At 32.8% G+C, this 22780-nt stretch overlaps 3 protein-coding genes across 4 annotated transcripts; 2 read left to right on the top strand and 1 right to left on the bottom strand.

Moving 5' to 3' along the window:
- Positions 1-1794: 1794 nt before the first annotated feature.
- Positions 1795-3884, bottom strand: LOC109817148 (transcriptional regulator of RNA polII, SAGA, subunit). Of its 2 annotated transcripts, none has more exons than XM_020382364.3 (2): positions 3639-3884; positions 1795-3410 (listed from the first exon to the last, which is right to left on the bottom strand). In XM_020382364.3, the coding sequence occupies exon 2, from the start codon at positions 3259-3261 to the stop codon at positions 2185-2187; it is 1077 nt and encodes a 358-aa protein (XP_020237953.1). In that variant the 5' UTR covers positions 3262-3410; positions 3639-3884; the 3' UTR covers positions 1795-2184. The 2 variants fall into 2 exon arrangements, with proteins under 2 accessions (XP_020237953.1, XP_020237942.1); XM_020382353.3 differs by having other exon boundaries at positions 1795-3394.
- A 5683-nt stretch (positions 3885-9567) lies between these two features.
- On the top strand, positions 9568-10760 carry LOC109792963 (small ribosomal subunit protein uS14z/uS14y/uS14x). The gene is made up of 3 exons (XM_020352422.3): positions 9568-9727; positions 10341-10440; positions 10591-10760. Exons 1-3 carry the CDS (start codon positions 9666-9668, stop codon positions 10597-10599), a joined length of 171 nt encoding a protein of 56 aa, XP_020208011.1. The 5' UTR covers positions 9568-9665; the 3' UTR covers positions 10600-10760.
- Positions 10761-16684: 5924 nt separating this feature from the next.
- Positions 16685-22760, top strand: QWRF2 (QWRF motif protein (DUF566)). Its single transcript, XM_083060186.1, has 6 exons — positions 16685-18478; positions 19854-19973; positions 20335-20451; positions 20538-20627; positions 22067-22174; positions 22257-22760. Exons 1-6 carry the CDS (start codon positions 17105-17107, stop codon positions 22335-22337), a joined length of 1890 nt encoding a protein of 629 aa, XP_082916312.1. The 5' UTR covers positions 16685-17104; the 3' UTR covers positions 22338-22760.
- Positions 22761-22780: the final 20 nt, after the last annotated feature.

Below are 22780 nucleotides of genomic sequence, written 5' to 3'. Positions count from 1 at the left end.
TTAAAAAATATTAAAAAAAAACAAAAAAAAACCAGAAGCCTTCGATACTTCAAAAAGAACTTTCCATCCTATGCAAGTGTCACGCACCTCGAAAATGTACAGCACTTCGAATAATCATTTTATACTTTTCAATAGTTATAAATTTGTGTAAGAATAAAATATGGACTATATAAATTGATGTTCTAATTTTATGTTAAAAAAATTTTTGGTTAATAAAAATCATGTCTGGCGATTATGAGTTAGGGTTTGAATATTAACTTTGAGATATTATATAAATTATTTATAGAAAAAATAATATATATATATATATATAAAATTTATTTATTTTAAGAGTAAGTCTTTTTAAATTTATTTTATTTAATAATTCATGTTTATGTTAATTTTAACGATTTAATTGTTAAATTAAAATTTTTTAATGTAAATATCAAGTTTATAAAATTTTCAAAAACTTAAAAATTATTTAATATTTTATTTTATTATTTTAAATTAATATAAAATATTTTTATAATTATTTATTAATTTAAATTTATAAAAATAAAGTATCAAATAATTTTTAATTTTTTATAATATTTACAAATTTGATTTATATATTAAATTTTTTTTAATTTAACGATTAAATTACTAAAATTTAATATAAAATATAAGATATTAATTAAAATAAATTTAAATAAATTTATTCTTGAAATAACGATCTCTCTTCATTCATACACGCATATACACATATATATATATATATATATATATATATATATATATATATATATATATATATATATATAATTTTATCTCAGGTTCACAAGATACTTAAAAAAACAAAAAATTATACACATTTATTTCTTACTTAATAATTATATTTTCTTCCTCTGGTTTCTTTTGAACTTTCATTGCTACTGCATTGTCATTATCGTGTATTCAAGTATCTATTAAACCCAATGGTATTGCACACCACACATGAATCTAATGCGTCAAAAACAACCCTAAATTGGTACTATTTTTCAGAATTTTTGATAAGTTGTTTTAAATATTATACTACTTTTTGTCAAAAAAAAAAAAAAAAAAAAAAAAAAAAAAAAAAAAACCAAAATCATTAATTGTCAATGCAGCTTAAGCTAGTCAAAGGATTATTGATGTCTATAGCAACCAGCAGCTTTTTGAGACAAACTAAACATGCTAACCCCGAGAGAAGTTAAATCTGAATCAAATAGAATTGCCTAGCAAATGAAAGGTAGATACCATGAGGCTAACTTTCATCAAGATTGTCCAGTAAATCCTCTGATATGGCCTAGTTCGTGGGAAATATCAAGAAGCACAACATTGCAAACTTCAGAACGAAACATATGAGCAGCAAAAATAGATGTCATAATTAAACAATAATATATTATACATTGAACTTGCTCAAACCTTTAGCTCTTAAATTCTGTCATATTTATTTGAAATTAACCATGCGAATTAAGAGTAAGGACAGTTGTCGCAGTAATTCAAGATGAAATCCAAAACCTGTTGTATATTGAACCTACCAATGCAAACTTGGGAAGGAAGCATATGAGAAGCAAAAATTAAGAGTAAGCACTACCATTGCAAACTTCAGAACGAAACATGATAGCAGCAAAAAAGATGTAATAATTAAACAATAATATATTATATATTGAACTTTCTCAAACCTTTAGCTCTTGAATTCTGTCATATTTATTTGAAATTAACCATGAAAATTAAGACTAAGGACAGTTGTCGCAGTAACTCAAGTCCCTGTTGTAGTTGACCGGCCATTGTAGAGATAAACAATTAAGAATGCAATTATGAAACCTTCGTTTTATTTCAATGAAAATTGGTTGAACTAAAACAAGTACAAGAAATGAAGACAGAAACAAGAATTAGAACTAGATACCATTGGAAAATGGTGATCCTCATGAAAGTATGAAACAGTGAACTTCTTAATCCGATAGAAGTTCACATTTTTTGTATTAACATGACTCACTCCCTAGCAATCATTAATCCTATATCTAAAATGCTATAGTTTATTCTATTTTGGTAAATTGTGCGATCCCAGGAAAAGACAAAAATCCAAATGTCAGCTTAAGTAAATGCTTCAACGCTCCGAGCTTTCAACAATTGCAAACTACCCATTCTTTCCCTTCTGATTTCATCTACCAGTAAAATTCTAATCTACAGCTAACAAAGGCAGCTTCACTCTTCGGCGGCTCGAATGCAAATCTTCTCGAGTTGTATTGGCCAATCTGGTCCAAGAACTTGTGGATTTAATTCCATTGCAAGACGAAAATCTAAAGCAGATGCAACAGTAGATCTTGTCGCTGTCTGCATACATCTTCCAGGTAGCAATACATTTGAACCGGTTACCAACTGTCTGTTTTGTTGTCTTACGTGCTCATTCCCAGATCTTGACCCAGCTAAATCCATAAAGGACTCAATCAACCTCTTCAAGTACGAATCCAATGCATTATTCAATAGATTTACACAATCCACTGAGACAGTTAAACCCTCCTTCTCCATCTTTTGCTCCAAACGGCTCCTCAAAGACCTGGTGTCAGGGAGATGTCCATTGCCGTGACAGCTCTCTGGGAAATCTTTGCTACATAATGATACATTAGAATGAAGTCTACGGCATCGACTGAAATTCATGGGTATACCAAGAGGAGCTGTAACTGGGCTCCTACTCTGAATGCTGGGGCTTCCAGCCATCTGTTCAACCTCCTCTCCTTCTTCAACAGAAATTGGAGGTCTGCTGCCAAGGGAATTCAGTTCTGTTGCACTCTGCTGCTCCAGTGTCTTATGCATCATTTCTTCAGACGCGAGACCAAATTGGGGCTTTCCCAGCGGCCACAAACCATTTTGGCGGCACTTAAACCTCCGGTCTCGGTCTCGAGCAGCCAAAGAGCCTATCCTCCGCATGGAAGGAGGAAACGCATCCCCAAACATTGTTTGAATGGAGCCTCTTTGCAACCCATTTGAATCCTTTGCACTGGATGCACTTCCTCCTCTTGGAGAGCCTCTAACAGGTGGAACTTTAGCAAGATAAGCATTCTTCAGAATCGCTTGAATGAGTCGATTATGAAGAGGAATATTTTCTCTCCCCATTATCGTGATGCAGATCCTGTCAAACTCTGACTTGCTTATCTTTAAACTCAATAACCTTCGAAGCTGATCAAAGTACTTGTCAGCTCTCTGATGACCAATTTTCCGAACAATCAGAGCTTTCAGCTCCAATGTGTCAATTCGAGAATAGCTTCGTTTGGGTATTGTCATTTTGCCCCAACAATCTTCTTCTCACAATCACTGAGCCAAATTACAAAAATCACAATCTCACATGCTCCAGCAAACACCAAATGATCCAAAACAAAAGCTTCCTTAAACCCTAGTCCCCTAACAATGCCCCAATCTGCAATTCACCAAAACTTCAATCAGAAACCATCAGTGAATTGGCGAATTCAACCATTTACTGATTAGAATACCAAATCAGAGAACAATTGCAGATAAAGACAGAGCACGCATTTGGGGGAAATTGAACAATGAACAAATTTGATAAACATAAACACGATTACGAAAGAAGAAAGGAAAGCCTTTGCAAGATTTTAAAGAAAGTTGGGAAATTGAATGAAGTTAGGGGAAAGAAGGAATCATACCGAAAAGGGTCGCCGGCGGTGACTAGGAATGAGGCTTAGGCGTGGCACAATTGCTATTATGGTGCCGTGTGTTTGTTGTGATCGCGGTGGTTTATGTGAGAAAAGAGACCAAACCCTAACCGAAAGGGATTAACGAAAGAGTTTCTAACACCCTTCGCTCTTTCTTGTCGTCAAGCTTGTCGTTCGCTCCCTTTCTTTCCAAATTGCAAAAACATGACATTCACTTGACCATCATCTGCCCCTTTTATCATCAATCATTTCATTTTTAATCACATTTCTTATTTATTATAGGGGAGACAACTACTTTCAAATCTCCATTATACTGCAAAATTGCTTATTTTATACAGTTATAATCATTTATAGAATTAATAAATAAATATTTTTAATTATATAAATTATATTTAATATTTATGTTTAATAATTTATATCGTAATATAAAATTGAAATATTGTACTTGAATGTTTTATAATATATAAAAAATTTATATTAATTTAAGATAATTTAATATCTCATTTATATAAATTAAAATAAATGTAATATATAAATTTTAAAATATAATAAAATATGAATAATTTAATTATTTTTGTTAAATAAAATTTAATAATTTCGGTTAAAAGTATTTTTTATATTATCTTTATTGAAGCTTATTATTAAGAATAAAAATAAGTCATTGAAAATACAATTTCAATTAAATAAGAGATATTTTATAAATAATTATATTAAATACGGTAAAAATAATTAAGATTTATTTATATTTAAGTTCATCATTCATGTTTTTTTTTTCTATATTTGTGTTCAAAGAGAGCATAAGACAAAATGTTTTAACTTTTCAAATAAATAAATTTTGATACATTAAATTTTCAACAAAAAAAAACCTTAAAGTTTAAAAAAAATACATTCACTTTTAGTACATGAATGCATCTCCTTCGGCCAAAAAAAAATATTAAAAGTCTATGTTTTAATAAAAGGGTTGACATTTATTTGGTACATGAATATATCATTTTAAGTTGAAAATTTTAAACTCTAAATAATACCTGTACAATTTTTACTGAGTATTACATCATTCAATAACTTTATATTAAATATAAATTTTATAAATCCAACCGTTAGATTTACTTTTATATTATATATATATATAATTTTATATTAATCCAAGATGATTTGATACTTTACTATTATAAAGTAAAATTGACGTAATATATATATTTCAAAATATACTAAAATACGAACATTTTTATTATTTTTAATTTATTGTTCAATTTTAACAAAATTTGATATAAATATATAAAATAATATGAACTTTTAATCTAACGGTTAAATTTACAAAATTCACATTTAATATAAAGTTATTAAGTAGTATAATATTTAATAAAAATTACATGAGTATTATTATAACCCTCCTCAAATATTAGTATTTCAAATAAATTATCAATTAATACATAATTTTATATTACAATATAAAATATTTATCATAAATCTAAAATATTATTTATGTTTTAAAATATCTATTTAATATTTATTTAAATTTCACGTATAATTTATATATTCAAATATATTATTTGATTTATTATAATCTTATTTATGTATAATGAATATGTTTCTATATTGCATAAATTAAAGGACTAGTATAGGGGAAAAATGGCATTCAACTGGTACATGAATGCACCTTTTTTGCATTTAAATTATACTTTGAATTTACAGTGAATAATTAAAATGGCGATATAAATTGTTTTGAAATCGAAATGATTAGGATATTGAAAGAAAAAAAACTAGTATAAAGATAAAATAAAGTAATATAATAATAAAATAAAATAACCGTTTTATGCTTGGTTGTATAAACAATGTGGGAATACATCTCAAGAAATGGGGAAACTGGGGAGAGGGTTGAGAATCTTTAATTGAGTGAGTGACATATTCACAATCCAAATGTAGGAATAAGTAAGGAGTATATAAAATGAAAACTTGTTTTTATTTTTTTAATGAATGATGATTAAAAATGTATACCATTTTGTTTTACAATAACTTCAAATGTAAATGTAGACAATCAGATCATATCTGAATTATCAAGATTAAATAAAAAATAAATTGTATATCAATTAAAAGATCAAAAACACCAATAATAATTTTGCATTATTCTACAACTTCTAATTAAATTTGTAAAAAAAAAAAAAAAAATCTTATCTCAAAATATATTTGTTAGAGTGAGAGATCCTTTCACTAACAATGTATGCAAAAGTTTATGTTAGTATAAATTTTTTTAATTCACATTTGATATGCACTAAAATTGAAAGAACATGTGCTTCTAAAATATATAAAAATATGAATAATGTGATCATCTTTATATTGGCGTTGAATATTGATAAAAATTAAGACAAACAATCAACGTAACATGTAATTATAATTGAATGATTGAATTGCTTAAAAAAACTACATTTTATTCAAAATAATTGGTAATTTAAGTTACGTCAATATATAATTTTATTTCTCGCATGTATATACTAAATGACAGTTTTATAAGGACTAAATAGAAATTTCCTAAAAATGTAATTAAAAATAAAAATAAAGATTTATATAAATAATTTAAAAATATATATGTTAATGAAATAGAGTTATTTGTCAGACCTATTTAATAAAGTTTTTAGAATTACTAAGTTAAAGAGATTGGTTGTTTAAACTATTAATATATATATATATATATATATATATATATATATATATATATATATAATGGTGAGATGTATATAAAATCCAAAAATCAAAATTGAAAAAATTAGGTTAGTGGGGATGAAGATGATGTAATGACATCAAAAGAAACAACTAATTCACATGAGTATATTTATTTCAATATAAACTACAAAATAATACAAGTAAATATTCAGTGAATAAGGAAAATAATTGCACAAAAAAACTATTTTGAATTAATTATCTAGTTGGAAAATAATTAATTATTTAATGTTTTAATTAATGAATTTTTTCTTTGATTAAAAATTTATGTAATATTATATAAAATTAATATTTCATCAATTGTTTTTTTTTTTATAAAATCAAACTCTTTTTTTTAACATCACAAAATCAAACTTTTAAATCCTTATATTTTTTGGCAAAATCTACCATGAACCTATGGTTTTTGTTGTTTATGGGTGGACCAACAAAACAAAGTGTAATTTTTATGTGATTTATCAGTTAAGAAGTAAAAAATATCGTTATATATATATAAATAATTAAAATAAATAGTTCAAATTTATTTGATGGTAAAAAATTCATTAATGTTTTAATTTAATTTTCTAATGGTAAATGACCAATTTGTCCAACTAAAAAAAAAATTTTGAACCCTACTTAATTACCCCGACTCTCCCTTCCACTTCTCCATCACCATTGCCCCCTTTCGCTTCTACGACTTTGATTTTAATGACTGAATGGACACTTTCATTGTCGTCACCAACATCTCGTTTGTGTTTCTCTTTGTACATGATCATTTCCTTTCCAATCCATCCATGCTTGATGAATCCCAACAACTAGCTCCAATGGAAGAAGTGTAGTTCGTAAAAAGGCCAATAACTACCATCGAAGCTGAACCTAAACCTGAACCTAAAGAGAAATCAACAAGCATTGAAGAAGTAGAGAAGACCTATGAAGACAAGTTTTTTGAATCGATTTCCTTCAAGGAGGAGACCAATGTAGTTGCCGACCTCCCTCGCCCTACTACAACTACAATCGTAGTCGCATGAACCCCCACTCCATTGCCTGCATTCCCTCAGCCTCACCTCCAACAACTTCGCCTTCTCTTTCTTCACCTTTTGTGTCACCCTTGTCCCCTGTTGCGGGTTGCATCAATTGTCCCGTGGCGGAGGCTAGGTGGGCCAAGTCACTGTCGAATCATGGCGCTTGGACTGCTGCGCTCTTAAGTAAAAAAAGTTGCGCCCTGACTATAAGCTATAGCTTTGGTAGTGGTAAGCACTCGATCTAACAATTGGTATCAGAGCCAAGGTCATGAGTTCGATACCCAGCGGGGCAATTGCTGAGGGGGAGATTGTTGCGGGTTGCATCAATTGTCCCGTGGCGGAGGCTAGGTGGGCCAAGTCACTGTCGAATCATGGCGCTTGGGCTGCTGCGCTCTTAAGTAAAAAGAGTTGCGCCCTGACTATAAGCTATAGCTTTTGGCCTAGTGGTAAGCGCTTGATCCAACATCCCCTTTACCACGTCTGCGTTGGACACATCTCTATTATCAAGCTTGATTTGTCTTTCAATCGCCACATCACGCATTCTTTCATCATCACGTACTCACGAAAGACTAACCTCCTCGCTCCACCTCCGACATCGCCACACACCCTCTCTTCAACTACGCCTCCCTCATCAAAACCCAACTGGATCAAGCCCTCAAAGGCCTTAACCCACTTTCTTAAATTCACCTTGCTTGCGTCAGGTTCCACAACATTGACAACGATTGACAAATGACCATCCTTGATGAGTGTGTCTGTGGCAAGTGCATCGTCGTTGGGGTGAAAAGCAAACGATGGCCATTGGATTAAGTCCAAATAACTTCTAATAAAAAATTGTTTTTTTAGTAATTTTAAATAATTTAAATAAATAAATAAATAAATAAACTACCATTCACTTATCTACTAGTGGACAATATAATAAAACTGTTCACCATAATCAACGCCTTCAAAATCTTTGATTTATAATTTTTTCTGGGTAGATTTTTTAAGAGTAGATATACACATGCAATGATTTATATAATACTATTATTTATTGTGTCCATCTTTCACCGATCCATCATTTATTATATTCGGATAGGGGTGATCAACGGCAGGATATGATCGTTTTTTTGAACGATATAGCCCAAACTAATATAACTCACACCTTGCATTATTTAGACCTAAACCCGACCAAATGACTTATCGTTTAAGTGGGTTTTGGTTTGAGTGGGTCTCAATTTTATCGAACAACTTTCTATGAATAGTGATGTTTTAGGTTTTTAATAATTTAGTTGGTTCAAATAAAACTTTTGTCTAATTTATTATCTTTTTCTTTTCAAGTAGTGTATCTTTTTTATTTTTATTTTTATTTTATTATTATATATATATATATTTAACCATTCAAATATTATTTAGTTTGTTTAGAGTCAAAATGAATAAAATTGTTCAAGTTTCAAATAATTTAAATATTAAAATTTTTTTTGGGTACATGATATAAAAAAGGAAGTTACAAACTATACACTCAATTAATTTTTTTTGTACATTAACAATAAAGATTAAATATGGGCCAAAATAAGCTTAATTTTTAGGCCTAAATAATAATTATTTTGGTTTTTATTTTGTTTGAATGGTTGAATTCGGACATCAATAGTCCAAAAACTTAAATTGAACTTAACTGAAATTAATCATTTTAAATTATATTTTAACTCCCTAAATTGATAACCCGTTCAAATATACCCATCTACCTTATTTTTCTTTCAATATATATATATATATATATATATATATATATTTATTTATTTATTTATTTTGGGTCGGATTTTGGATTCGTACTCACCCCTGCATTCGATATTCTCTCACCTTTTCCTTGTTTCACACTTAGTTGTAAAATCATTTTTTAATTTCTATTAAATTATATCTTTATTATATGTAATTATAAAATTTTTAATATTATGTTAGTTTAATATTTTTTTCATATGAATTATTTGAAATTGTCCCACTTGGTAAGGGTTAGTAATATTTTAAAGAAAATCTTAATTGAATTAAAAGAACTCGAAACCAAAATAATATTTTGACAGGAGCGAAATCTTTCCCAAAGTAAGAGAAAGATAGTGTGTGAATTTTCAAAGGCCCAGTTCAGTGAGTTATAAGCCCACCAAAAGACAACAAGAGGAGTGTTGGGCTAAGATTTAGCCCAAATGATGTTTGACTTCGAGAAAACCCTAATGTGAGGTTTTGTTATAAATTGATATCTGCAGATAACAAAGAGAGTCTTCCACATTTTTCAGCGACTGCGTGTTTGGATCGGAGCCTCTTCTGCGGCATAGCAATGGGACACTCCAACGTTTGGAACTCTCACCCCAAAAACTACGGTCCCGGTTCTCGCGCTTGGTATGTCACTCTTTCACTCTCAATTTCAAAGTCTCTTGATTTTTAATCTCTGTTTTATTTTGATCCCAAATATAATTTCCCTGTGTCGATGCCCTTACCGTTTTCATTTTGTATTTTATTTACCTTGGTTTGGATTGTGTAATCATGCTGGGTGTGTTTACGAGTCATGTTATGCATCATCATATGTTTTTGAGGGTTTTGTCGCATTTGTTCTAATTTAAATTAGATTACTTATTTGCCGTCGTTATGTTCACATCACATGTTTTGTAGCGCCATATAGTTTCAAGGATAGTTTTGTATCTTATGGGTAGGTGTTATCAAATTGTTTGTATGAGGTCTTTCCAATTTGATGTAGTTTTAGTTGGTACTGATATTTTGAATGGAAGTATGTATTGGTTTGATCCATGTATCCTGCTCCACCCAGTGGAAAGGGCTTTGGATGCTGTTGTTGTATCGGTACTGAATGTAAATACGATTTTTAGGCTATTATATTTTAGGCTTGTTCAGAGTTGTCGGGAGAATTTGGTTGGGTTTGTTATATATGCTTTTTTGTAGTTCAATTGTTTTGATGAGCTTTGCTTAATTGTTGTTTCCTGTTCTCCCTATGTTGCAGCCGCGTGTGCGGGAATCCACATGGATTGATTAGGAAGTATGGCCTTATGTGCTGCAGGCAGTGCTTCCGCAGCAATGCCAAGGAAATTGGCTTCATTAAGGTATACATTTAGGGTGACGTTCCCAGTACTAATCTTACATTAGTTTAATGTGAATTTATGCTTTGGTGGTAGGTTAATTTGCTGTGATTCACCTATTGTCATGCCATGAGTTCTGATTACATTTTTTTGCTGCTGTTGTTGTTGTTGCAGTATCGCTAAAAGAGCTGATGTCTCCACTCAACCAATTTTATGTTCTGGCACTAGGATGTTTTAAGGAAGTTATGTTTGAAGAAACTTGAGACTTGTTTTTTTGCATCTAATTAATTATCAGACATTATTTGTTGAATGAAATATACTTTTATATAAATGGTTTTGGACTACTAGGTCCTCCATCCCTGATCCTTTAATTATTCTGCAGCTATATGCATTCGCATCATATGGGTGAATATTCCCTGCAGTCACTCATCTCTTTATTTTTCTCCCTGCATTTTTTTCTCTATTGTTTTGGAGAAAGCAAAATTAAGGGTTGTGAATATGATAGTGGTGGATCCAATGGTGGTAAAATATCTCAGTGTGAATGTGGGATTCCCTTGACTGCAGGGAATCTGGTTCCGTATCATACAGTTGCATGCCTATACTACCTTGCATTCGCAACCCTTTGTCTCTTGTGGTTGCTGTGTCATTAGAATTAGAATTACCATTTAGTTGCATTGTTGCTTACCACTGCTGAAAACAAATTTAAACTGTTGGCGGAAGCTATTTTGATCTTGTTCTTGTGAGATTGCCATTTGAAGTTAAGAGCCGTAAATAAAGTTAGAGTTGATTTTTAGTATCGCAAAACTCAAAACTACAGTATGTAGTTTATGAAGAATTTGTTGATCGTCTTTTACGTTCATTTTCATTCAGGTGAGAGTAATCAGTGATATGCAGTGTCTTGTAATTGTCAAGTGATGCATTCCGAAATGCTAGGCAGAGAAATGTATGGTTGAGAGATATTGTTCGATGGCTGTTACTTGATTTTGACAGTTTCTTAATTTGCTGTCGACGTATTTTCTAAAGATATATTTCGAAGAAAAAATTAAAGGACAGAGAATTAACTATATTTAGTAGATATTCTTTGACATCTTTCAATAGGTAAATAAAATAAATTACATTATTTTGGTAGTAGTTTAGCTGTCAAATATTTTCTGCTTCTGTATTATACGAGGTTCTTGTGCATATCTTTGTTGAGTCAAGTTGCTGATTAAAAATATTGAACTAGTTTTAACACAACTCTAATTCACATTATTTTGGAATATAGTTCCGGTAATCTCTATATTGTAAAAAAGTGGAAGGGGTGAGACTTTTAAAATGGAAAGTTGTATTTATTAGTTAGTTTCAGCTGAATAAAATTTGCATTTACTAAGCTTATAACAAGTAAATAATGCATGTTACAAATGGAGGGATATAAAACATTGGTATCTTCGGACAGTGTTTTTATATACGTGTTTTCTCTGGAGGATCCGACGCACAGAATAAAAGCACACAAATGCTTATGTTACCTGCTTTATAAGCTGTACCAACTACTAAATGCGGAGCTCCAATTTCCTTCACATTCAAGTCACCTTAGCATCTTACTTTTATTCTCTGATGATTCTTTCCATGCATGAATCCCTCACCTGCCATTCTCCAATATTTTATTATATCTGCTTTTCGATCTTATCCGTCACCATCATAAATTTACTGTGCATCCAGCGAAGATCATGAATAGGTCTTCTCTTGATGTTACCAAGCATTACTGCAGTGTACTCTAAAATTAATAGAATAGTTGCTCGGCTTTAATGAAACTTCATTTGGGTGATAAGTTGAAATCAGAAGAATGGAAATTATGTTATGTTGCATTGTTAAATTTTAATAAGGGTATGTTATCAACTTCCGATTTGGATGGGAAACTGCAACTTTAAAAAATTGCAAAGGATTAGGATCTGTTAGAGTATAATGATCCAAAACAAAAAGTGTTATGAGCGGTACTTTCTTATTGGTAAGATGTTGCAAAAAAGATAACGAGCAGTGAAGTGGTTAAATCTTTAAAGGATTTCTGTGGTCCATAACTCCTCATGATAACAAACACATAAAATGAACAAAACTTTTTATTTATTTATTTATAATTTTAAATTGCTTTGTTTATTTTGATCAGCAGCACTCTGCGAATCACCTAATTTGGGAGCATAAAAAAGTTAGTTCTAAAACAGTGCCAAGGGTCCCGTCCTAACTAACTTACTGTATCACCCAAAAATGACCCCATAATGAATCCTACTCATTCCCTTGCGTATGCAATTAGAGTGATAACCACAATTTCTATTACATAAGGTAGAGGAATTAAATTCATATTTCCGGAGTTCTTCTAAATGCGTTCATTCTCTGTTGAACAAAACAAATCAAAATAGAAGGAATGCTAAAATATGCATGGCTTTGTTATATCATTATAAGCAAGAAGTGATCGTACAAGAGGTGACCTCTTAAATCGTAGTGCATACGACCTTTGAAAAGAATATTTCGTTATACAAGTAAGCTGTCATTTTCGGGATCTCATTCTCCTAACAAAAATTGTACTATTTTACAGGTTATGATAATGGAACTTTTTACTGATGTTTATGCTGTGTTGGTAATTATATCCCAGTAAATTTCTGCACAAGACTGCTTTAAGAATTAAGATAGGAATAGAAGAGGGAGGTAAGGCTACTAGCATTGGTTGATTATTTAAGCGGTGATTAACATAATCAAAATTAAAAGAAAAAGCAGTTTACAACTATAATTTTGATCACAGCGTCAATTTCTGAAGTCTGCCTAATCACATATGTAGCCGCATCAACTATATTTGTTTTCAATTTTCGCAATATCAAGGAATATGACAAACAAGTCATATGACAAAACTGTGACCACGGCTATAATTTAAAATCTTAACAATCAGTTATTACATAGTAATTAAGAAAGGAAGAATACGTGACAAACAGTCATATTTTTTGCTGGAGAGAAAATCCTGCTGCAGACACGGAAGAATCCTACAAAGTGTTTTTATTTTTTTAATCAATAAGAGAGTATATCATAAAAATCTTGATTTTACGGTAACTTAGACTCTTAGAGTATTTAATTGTCTATTAGGGTGGTGCAAAATGTTAAAACTCCTCTTTTTCTTTGGATTGTGTTGTCAAATGTAATCATCCTCCAAAATAAGCATGAAAACCGAAATGCATCCATAAAATAGGAAATTGCATAGAACTTTGAGTACTCAAAGAATTAGCTCAAAAATTGAAATATGAGGAATCTTGAATCTTTGGCTTCAAGGGTTATTAACCCCAGCTTAATATAAAAATCACCACATTTTGGAGCATGCAAAACAGCCGCCAATACGGACACCAACTTTGAGTTCATCACATTTGATAAAATAATCACACACTTTCCTTGGTGGGGTTGAGGTGGAAAGGAGAAGCAAAGTTGGAAAGCTATGGGACAGGGGAAGAATTATTTCCTTAACCCCATAATCACTTCCTAAGCAAAGTTAATTAATACCCTATAAACGGACATCTATGAGTGTGTGTTTACTTTTTATCCAATTATTCCATTGAGTGTAACGTAAGTTACATGCCTTCAAACAATTCTGCCTTTCTCATCATTCCGTGATACATTTCCCATGGATTCGTTAATCAAATTCCATAACCATAACTATAACCATATCTTCTGCTTTCAATTGCTGAATACAATCAATAAATCAATGAATGTTAACTGATGTGAGGATTCATCATAAACTATTTATAATTCAGGGCTAAACAATCAGTGTCTCTGTTGAAGTAGCTAGTTGCTGTGGATAATCATGTTGTTCTAACTAATTATTAGTTAACAGCAAAAATAAGAATTCAACCAACCCCTAGTCCTAAGTTTGTTGTAAGTTCTTTTGCTTATAGGATCTCCCGAAACTATTTTGGATAGAGATGTCTCTTCTCTAGGCATTGGGAGATGCTAAAGTAATTATCGGTTGTAATACCACATTCTCGCAATACAGCACACATTTTTCACATAAATGAAAGGGAATTTATGAGTAAAATTAGACTATAAAGGAAAGGGTTGCTTCAGTACTGGTCAAGATTTGGAATGATATGCAATTTGCAATTACTCAGATTAATAATTTGTTTTGTCAAACCATTACCTTAGAAGTTTTACAATCTTAAATATATTACTCTAGTTGCTTAGCTCCTGCGCACAACCTTGTTCCACCTTGGTTTTTAATTAAATTACTCTATAAAGACACCCCAGGTAGAATTACTGTGAACCCGTGACAACATCAAAGAATCATTTTAATCTCTCCCCTTAATTAAATAACAAAAGAACTACACCCTCAGCCTAGGAAATAGTCACCATCTTAAATATTTATATAACACAAAGATGCTTTCAGATCAAACAAGAAGCAAGCACATTCGAGGGCAAGGGAAAAGGAAAGGAAATTATCAAATATTTGGAAGATATATATATATATTTTTTATATTATTTATTTATTATTTCAATGAAGATATTATTGACAAAAAATAATGAAAGCCAGTAGAAGATACAGAGGGACAAACAAGTAGATGCATGAAGAAGAAATCTAGAGGAGAACCAAAGGTTGGAGAAAACAAAGAAGAATGTTGATATTAAGAAATAAGATGCGTTCAATGGCTGCAATGAGTGGCGTAGATGGAGAGGGACAGAAAAGGATGTGGCATCTTAATCTAGTTATAATAATAAATTGATTATAGCTTAGCTTGCAAAAATCACAATTAGGCAACATTGCCTTTCTGTTTGATAATGCCTAAGCTTTTTGGGCATTTCATTGATAGCATCAACCACTGTATTTGATTTAGAGATCCTTTCATTATGGTTAGCTCATTCATCTCTTTCTCAATGAAGTAATCTATCTATCTCACGTCACTCTGAGTGCCAAATCTCAGTATGTATACATATTATTTTACACATACAATATACACACGTGAAAGCATAAAACATCACATTGTCTTGTGTGGTGGTGAAGCTCTTTTGTATTCTTGTATACGAAATCAAACGCTCTACCCATTATACGTCTTAATTATAATTAAATTAATATTTCACCTCAGCATGAAAAGGACAACAATCTAGTCCTCATGGCAGAAATAGTTAAATCAATACGATATATGTAGTTGTGGATTGAATCCTGTGACTGACTAATTTTGCAAGCTACCTACACAACAAGTGCTCAGTCATAAAAATATAAAACCTAAGAAGGAAATAAAGCAAATAGCCTATGAATATTGAGAATAATGTGTGTACAGAAATACATGAAACTTATCCATGTACTTGTAGCTATGGAAAAGTTTCATTCATGACAATCGCTTAGTTGAATAGTTGAAGGGAACAACATTAATGTCATGTTTGGTAAGAAGAAATTGGAAGAAAAAAATGAAATAGATCTATTGCATATAAGTTTAATTTAAGTCTAAATATGTGGTCAACTTGGTTTCTTTCTTTTCAAATCTCTCCTACCAAATATTGTGAAATGCCAAGCTACTAACTGAAGAGAGAATTCCATGAAAATATGAAGGATTTTGAATCTCTGAACAAAGCATAAATTGATGCAATATCGGTTTAGGAAAGGGATGGACACTAACCCGTGTTTAAACTAATTGGTGAAGGACTTCATTAATGACCAGAGTTTATGAAATCTATAATTAGTTGCCAAAAGAAGGTTTATTTTTTAATTACTGTACTATTTAATTATGCGTTGGTATAAGGTAACGTAATCATATTATTGTTATTAAGTTCTTTTAATAATATGACAACACAAAAAATGATGGCATTAACGCTATACTACTTGTATATATTAAATTAAGCTACGTTTTCTTGAGTATGACAATTTTTTAGCGTATTCTTCCTTAAAGAATGATATATGTTAGTCTTAACTTAGTTTTAAAATTTAAATTATATTGAAACAACATTAAGTCATTCATCACATGTATATAAGAAGAAAAAAAACACATCTTAAAGAGTTTACTTTTTTACAATGAACTGGACTTTAACTTATTACTGTAGTGATTTTTTTTTTTTTTATTTACTATGAAACTTCATACATTATTGTATTATGGTGTTTCTGGTTGAAAGGTAGTATTATATTCTCTTTTAAATCTATCCTTGTAAAATAAATGTTATATATATATATAATATTTTTTTTGCTTTTTCCTTCCTTACAAGTAAACGGCAGCGAGGAATTTACACCTTGCAACTACGCATTGCATAATTAGGTTAGAGAGAGGAATAAAATTACATTTTGAGTGAGGAAAAGAAAAGGAATGATCCGAAGAAAGAAAGGGAATAAGAAGAAGCTTATGAAATAATAAGCGTGATTAAGAACAAGAATTAACATAACATAACATAACGTTCCTCCAAAGATTCACCAAAACCCACCCCAAAGGCTCACTCACACTCACCTGCGCAAGCGCAACACTCTCTCTTTATTTCTATTTTGATTTTCCTTTTTCTTTTTATTACACCTACTTCCCTTTCTCTCTCTCTCTCTCTCTCTCCACACCCTGCAATTGCATCGCTATTTCTCTCACGCACTCACTGTGCCTCCCAAACACCGAATCTGAGCCAACACCCTTTGATCCAAGATTCGAGCTTTGGGGGAAGACGAAACCCTCATGAAAGAGGCAATGTGAGGGCAAGTTAGGAGCTTTCGGAAATGGTGGCTGCCATTTCGGAACACCCTTCTCACAAAGACAATGGCACCATCCCAAGAAGACCAAAGGGTAGGCAAGTTTCTTCAAGGTACATGTCTCACTCGCCTTCACCTTCTTCAACCACAACAACAACAACAACAACAACTACTTCAACTTCAACCTCAACATCAACCACAAGTTCTTCTTCTCGCCGATTCCCTTCCCCTCTTCTCTCGCATTCCACCAATTCCTCCACCCCTTTGGTCCCCAAGCGTTCCCAATCGGTCGACCGACGCCGCCCGCGGCCAACCACGCCGCTTCCCGAGGCGGCCAAGCTTCTCGTGACCTCCACCCGGAGCCTGTCGGTTTCCTTCCAAGGTGAGGCCTTTTCGCTGCCCATTAGCAAGACCAAGGCGGCGGCGGCCACCCCGCCGCCGCGGAAGGCTGCCACGCCGGAGCGGAGGCGGGCCACTCCGGTGAGGGGGGAGAATTCAAGGCCGGCAGATCAGCACCGGTGGCCGGCGAGGACCCGGCAGGCGGATCACCTCTCCAAGAGCGTGGATTGCAGTGACAGGAACAAGGTTGCTGGGAATGGGTTTGGGAAAGTGGTGAGGGCTTTGCAGCAGTCTATGGTGGTGGAGGGTGATAGGAGAAGGGCTTCTTTTGATGGCTTGGGAGGGTTGAGTTTGGATTTGGGGAAAGCTCAATTGTTGAAGGGCAATGCTAATTCTGTTACTACTACTACTACTAGTAGTAGAACTGATAATGATAATCATGATGATGTGAATTTGGTGAGTAAGTCTTCATTGGCTTGTGATCTCACTGCTTCTGATACTGATAGTGTTTCCTCTGGGAGCACTTCAGGAGCACATGACTCTTCTGGGGCTGCCAAGGCACTTAAGGAGCCTCGCGGCATTGTTGTGTCTGCAAGGTTTTGGCAGGAGACTAATAGCCGCCTTCGCCGGCTGCAGGACCCTGGTTCGCCCTTGTCAACCAGCCCTGCTTCGAGAATTGGGGTCCCGGCAAAGAATTCTCAGTTGAAAAGGTATAATAGTGATGGCCCTGTGTTGTCACCGCGGACCATGGCTTCTCCTGTCAGGGGGAGTGTGAATGCTCGGCCTGCTTCGCCGAGTAAGCTTTGGGCGGGATCTTCCCCGTCGAGGGGGATGCCTAGTCCTGCTAGGGTGAGAAGCACGGTTGCCAGCTCCATCAATAGTAGTTCTGGTAACACACCCTCAATTCTTAGCTTCTCGGCCGATGTGCGGAGAGGGAAGATTGGGGAAGATCGGATATTCGACGCCCATACGTTGAGGCTGCTGTACAACCGGTATGTGCAGTGGAGGTTTGTGAATGCAAGGGCGGATGCTACATTTATGGTGCAGAAACTGAATGCTGAGGTATGGTTATGTGTTAAGTCATGCCATATTTAGTAAGTATTTTGGTTGCTGTTTTTAGTAATTGTCTTGCTTAATGCTTTTGTATTGTACTGTTTTGTGGAGTGATTTAGATTAATGGGGTCTTTGTCACACTTGTAACATTCAATAGAATAGGATGTGCTTAGGAATGCATTATCAAATTACATTTGAGAAGCACTGTGCTTGAAGTTTAGGTTGCTAAGATCTTATGGTGAGCAGTGATGCCTCGTTTTCAAGGGAATATGCTAGGTTTCAGTTCAGAAAGAATGCTGATTGACTAAGGCAGTGAAACTTGTTATCTTTATGCTTTTGCTGGGTGTAGCATTTAAACCTGGAAAATGTATATAGGATTTGTTTGGATAAACTTTTTCAGAAGCACTTGTGAGAAGAAAAAAAAAGTAGGAAGAAAAAATAAACAAACTTCTCCATAAGTTTAAACTAGTTTATGCACATGCTAATTTGTAAATTTTTTGAAGTTATATGAGAGAGCTTCTACAAATTAGCTTATAGAGAAACTAATTTCATTTTGCCTTATTATTTTTTCCTCCTATAAATACTTCTAAAGAAGTTTATCCTAATAGATCCATAGTATTTCTCATCCATGTTCCTTGCTTGTAAATGCTTGGAGATTTCAAAAGTGCACAATATCATTCTAATGGCAGATAGATTATGGTAGGCTCCTTAGAGTCTTATCTTTGTTGGTAGTGACTTGAGGATGTTGTATATAGTGAAAGGTTGTCATGTAGAAATGTATAAATAGTGTTGTCCCGTATTTGGCCCAAGTTTACAACTAGTTACAAGTAGAAGTTCACAGGGATTGATTCAAATGGAAACGTAAACTTGTGAACCTTCTATCTATGTGCACAAAAGAACATATTACATGCAGAGATGAGGAGTGTCTTTAATGGTCATACACTTGAGTGAGCATATGTACAGAAAGTAGAAGTAGTTGGTGAAAGTGTATTTTGTGTAAGATTCTTGGTAGCATACCTTGACCTAGTCTTGTCGACCTTAAGTCAGGTGTATAATGAAGTTGAACCATATGATCTTTTTTACATCTCATTATGGGCCCATAAATATACAGGTCTTAGTGGCATTCAACAATTTCATTCATGATTTTCAGATTTTGGATTAAATGTTCTGAATTCTTTATCATGAGAGGCAATCACACATTTCCACAAGTTGTGTTTCTGCATGTAGATCTGTACTTGCATGTTTAATTTCTTCTCGTATTGTGAAATGATTTACTCCCACAATGTTTAGGTTGACATTGGCTATGCTATTGGTTGATAACAATTACAATACTATCACCTGATAATATACTGTAGGCTAACCCAAGCTATTTTAATTGTGCCAGAGACATTTGTGGAATGCATGGGTAACAATCTCAGAACTCCGACATTCAGTCATACTTAAAAGAATCAAGCTTGTATTGCTGAGGCAAAAATTGAAGTTAACTTCCATTCTAAAAGGACAGGTATAATTCAATTTTAAAACAATGCCTCTTGTGCAATGAATGTGTAACTCTTGGATGGTGATTAACTTTCTAAAGTTTACATTTTAATATGTATTGCTTTTTTGTTTTTATAAATAATTGCTCACTGTTGAAGTACCTGACCCTTTTTATAACTTGATGCAAAGTTGAACATTTGATAACATTTTAGCAATTCAATATTGTTACTTCCAACTTCCAAGCATATCTTATAACTTATAAGGATTAAATGCTGTGTTTACTTGAGAGTCATAATCAGCATTCATCAATCCAATTGATAGTTTCTTTATTACTACTATTATCATTATTGTTGGTGATAATGGATGTTTGTTGTGCTTGGGAATAGATTTCTTATTTGGAGGAATGGGCTGTTCTAGATAGAGATCACTCCAATTCTTTGCTTGGAGCAACTGAAGCTTTGAAGGCCAGTACCCTCCGTCTTCCGGTTGTTGAAAAAGCAATAGTATGTGTTACTTTTCTTTTGTAATTTGGATATTTCACACTATTTTTAAAAGACTGTCAAATATTAAACTGTTATTTCTTCATCAGGCTGATGTACCAAATCTAAAAGATGCTTTGGGGTCAGCAGTTGATGTAATGCAGTCTATGGCATCCTCAATATACACTCTTTCTTCAAAGGTGAATTTTTATATCCTTTTTTTTCTCCTATGATGCACTGCTCTTTTAATTGTCATTTTATACATGCAATGTCTGCATGAAACTGAGATATGTATAATTTATTTTTTGGACTTCTGTTTGATAGTTGGTTTTTTTGTTTGAATGTGTCTGGGCAATTGAGGCATTCTAGCATAAATTAATTGTAAATACTTTTCTAATTTTTTTGACAAAAAACCCTAAATCCTTGGATTTTAAGTCTGCGAGCACCAAAATTAGTAATCACAAAAAAAAAAGATATTTGTAATCACAACAGAAAATACAGTTTTTGCCCATATCAATTTAACTATATTAATAAAAACATCTTTGGTAGAACTTAAAGCTAATATTGGCTCTATACAATAATAGCCTGACTCAAAAGCATCATTACTAAATTATTGTCTAATGCTAATTGTATTACTCTCTTCTCTCCTGGTACCTTCATCTAGAAAAAAACATAGTTTCAAAGTTTGGTTCATCAAGAGAGAATTCTGCCAATTTAAGAAGTCTAGCATCATCATCAAGTGTGTGATGTATACCTCTACTAATGTCTCAACCTAGTCTCCTTTTTTATACTCCATCTTTCATAGGCAAAAGTTGAAGGTTGAAATGCACTTAAATCAAATCTCTACCCTTTTTGGTCCATTTTTTCTTCTTCAAAGAATGAATAAGGGAGTATGTACTCAAATTCCTTTCACAGCATGATAAAAAACATGATTGTACAAAAAACTTAAGGCAAATTTTTTGGATGCTTTTCTGATATGTATCTAGAAGTGACTAATAAGAAATTAGTATTTGGAAAGTATGCAAGGAAAAAAAAGGTTAAAAATAAATATAAAAAAATTAGATACTTTTTGGTCCTTGGATACGTATCCAGTAGCATCCGAGGAGTATTGGTATTTGACATGGGTACAACACCGATACCTTTCCATTTTTGGAGTATCTGGGCTTCATATACCATTGTGGCTTGACAATTGCATTTTCTAACCTGTTTTAAATTTTCAAGTTTACTTTTGAATTTGTTGATGCCTTGTTCCTTGAACTATTCCTAGGATAAGAATATGGGTGCACTAATCCATGCATTGTTACCTGGGGTCATTTCTGCAACCATCAAGGATATTGTTTTGCTTTCTGTGGTCATCTGCTCATCTAATATGATGAAAATGTAACAAAGTTGGGTGAATGACATGGATCTTTCAACACCATTTTGCTGTGTACAACCAAAGCAAAAGTTAATTGATTAGAACCCATTGAAGCCTTTGTTTAATTTAGAAAAGAGTTGCTCAAGGCCAATGGCTAATTTGCTCATAAATTAGTTCCATACAATTCAAGGAAACTACTTGGGGGGAATTAGCCTATTGGGTTACAGATAAGCTTCTGTTGCACTTCTGGTAGTATATCTAAAAGCATGGGGTTCCTAGCAGGTGGAAGAAACTAACTGTTTGGTGGCGGAAATCCTAAAGGTGACCTCAAAAGAAAGGTTTTTGCTTGAACAATGCAAGGAGTTTTTGTCCTCGTTAGCAGCTATGCAGGTAACTTTGCTCAAAGCTATCTCATACTAAAATGCTGTATCAATATTCTTAATTGTTGTTTTGTATCTATTAATTCTGGCAGGTCAAGGATTGTAGCTTAAGAACACATATGTTACAACTTTCTCGCGTGCCAACTTCCAGCTGCCTGACAACACGTGTGTAGAACTGATCTTATTTGACAACTCACTCTTAATGCTAACACTACTCCCAGCCTTTTATTTTCCACGGGGTGGAGATATAACACAGAAGGTAATAAGAATGTAATGGGGTCAATAGCTGGTTTTCGGTGTTCATTTGACATTTTTGAAAGTTGTTGTGGTCTTGTATGCCGTGTGTAGTATATCTTTGTATCTGAATATTACAATTTACAAAGGAAAAGAGGTGGCTTTTCACTCGCTAGTTAGCTAGCTGTATACAACCTTGTCATTTGAGGAAAAGCGAGTGTCTATGTATATATCTATATGTAATCAACTAATCATTGTTTATTAGGTAGTTTGTTGCTTAGATCTTCATTTGAATCCCCGGTATATGTCTGATGTATTTTGTCACTATAGTTTTAGCAATCAGAGACATGACTTTTGCATTTCATCAGAAAAAATGTGTTGT

This window comes from Cajanus cajan, chromosome 7 (genome assembly GCF_000230855.2).
Source record: "Cajanus cajan strain Asha chromosome 7, NIPB_CcT2T_4, whole genome shotgun sequence".
NCBI lineage: Eukaryota > Viridiplantae > Streptophyta > Magnoliopsida > Fabales > Fabaceae > Cajanus > Cajanus cajan.
Note: the sequence above shows the minus strand (reverse complement) of the source record. Positions and strands in the feature narration are given on the sequence as shown.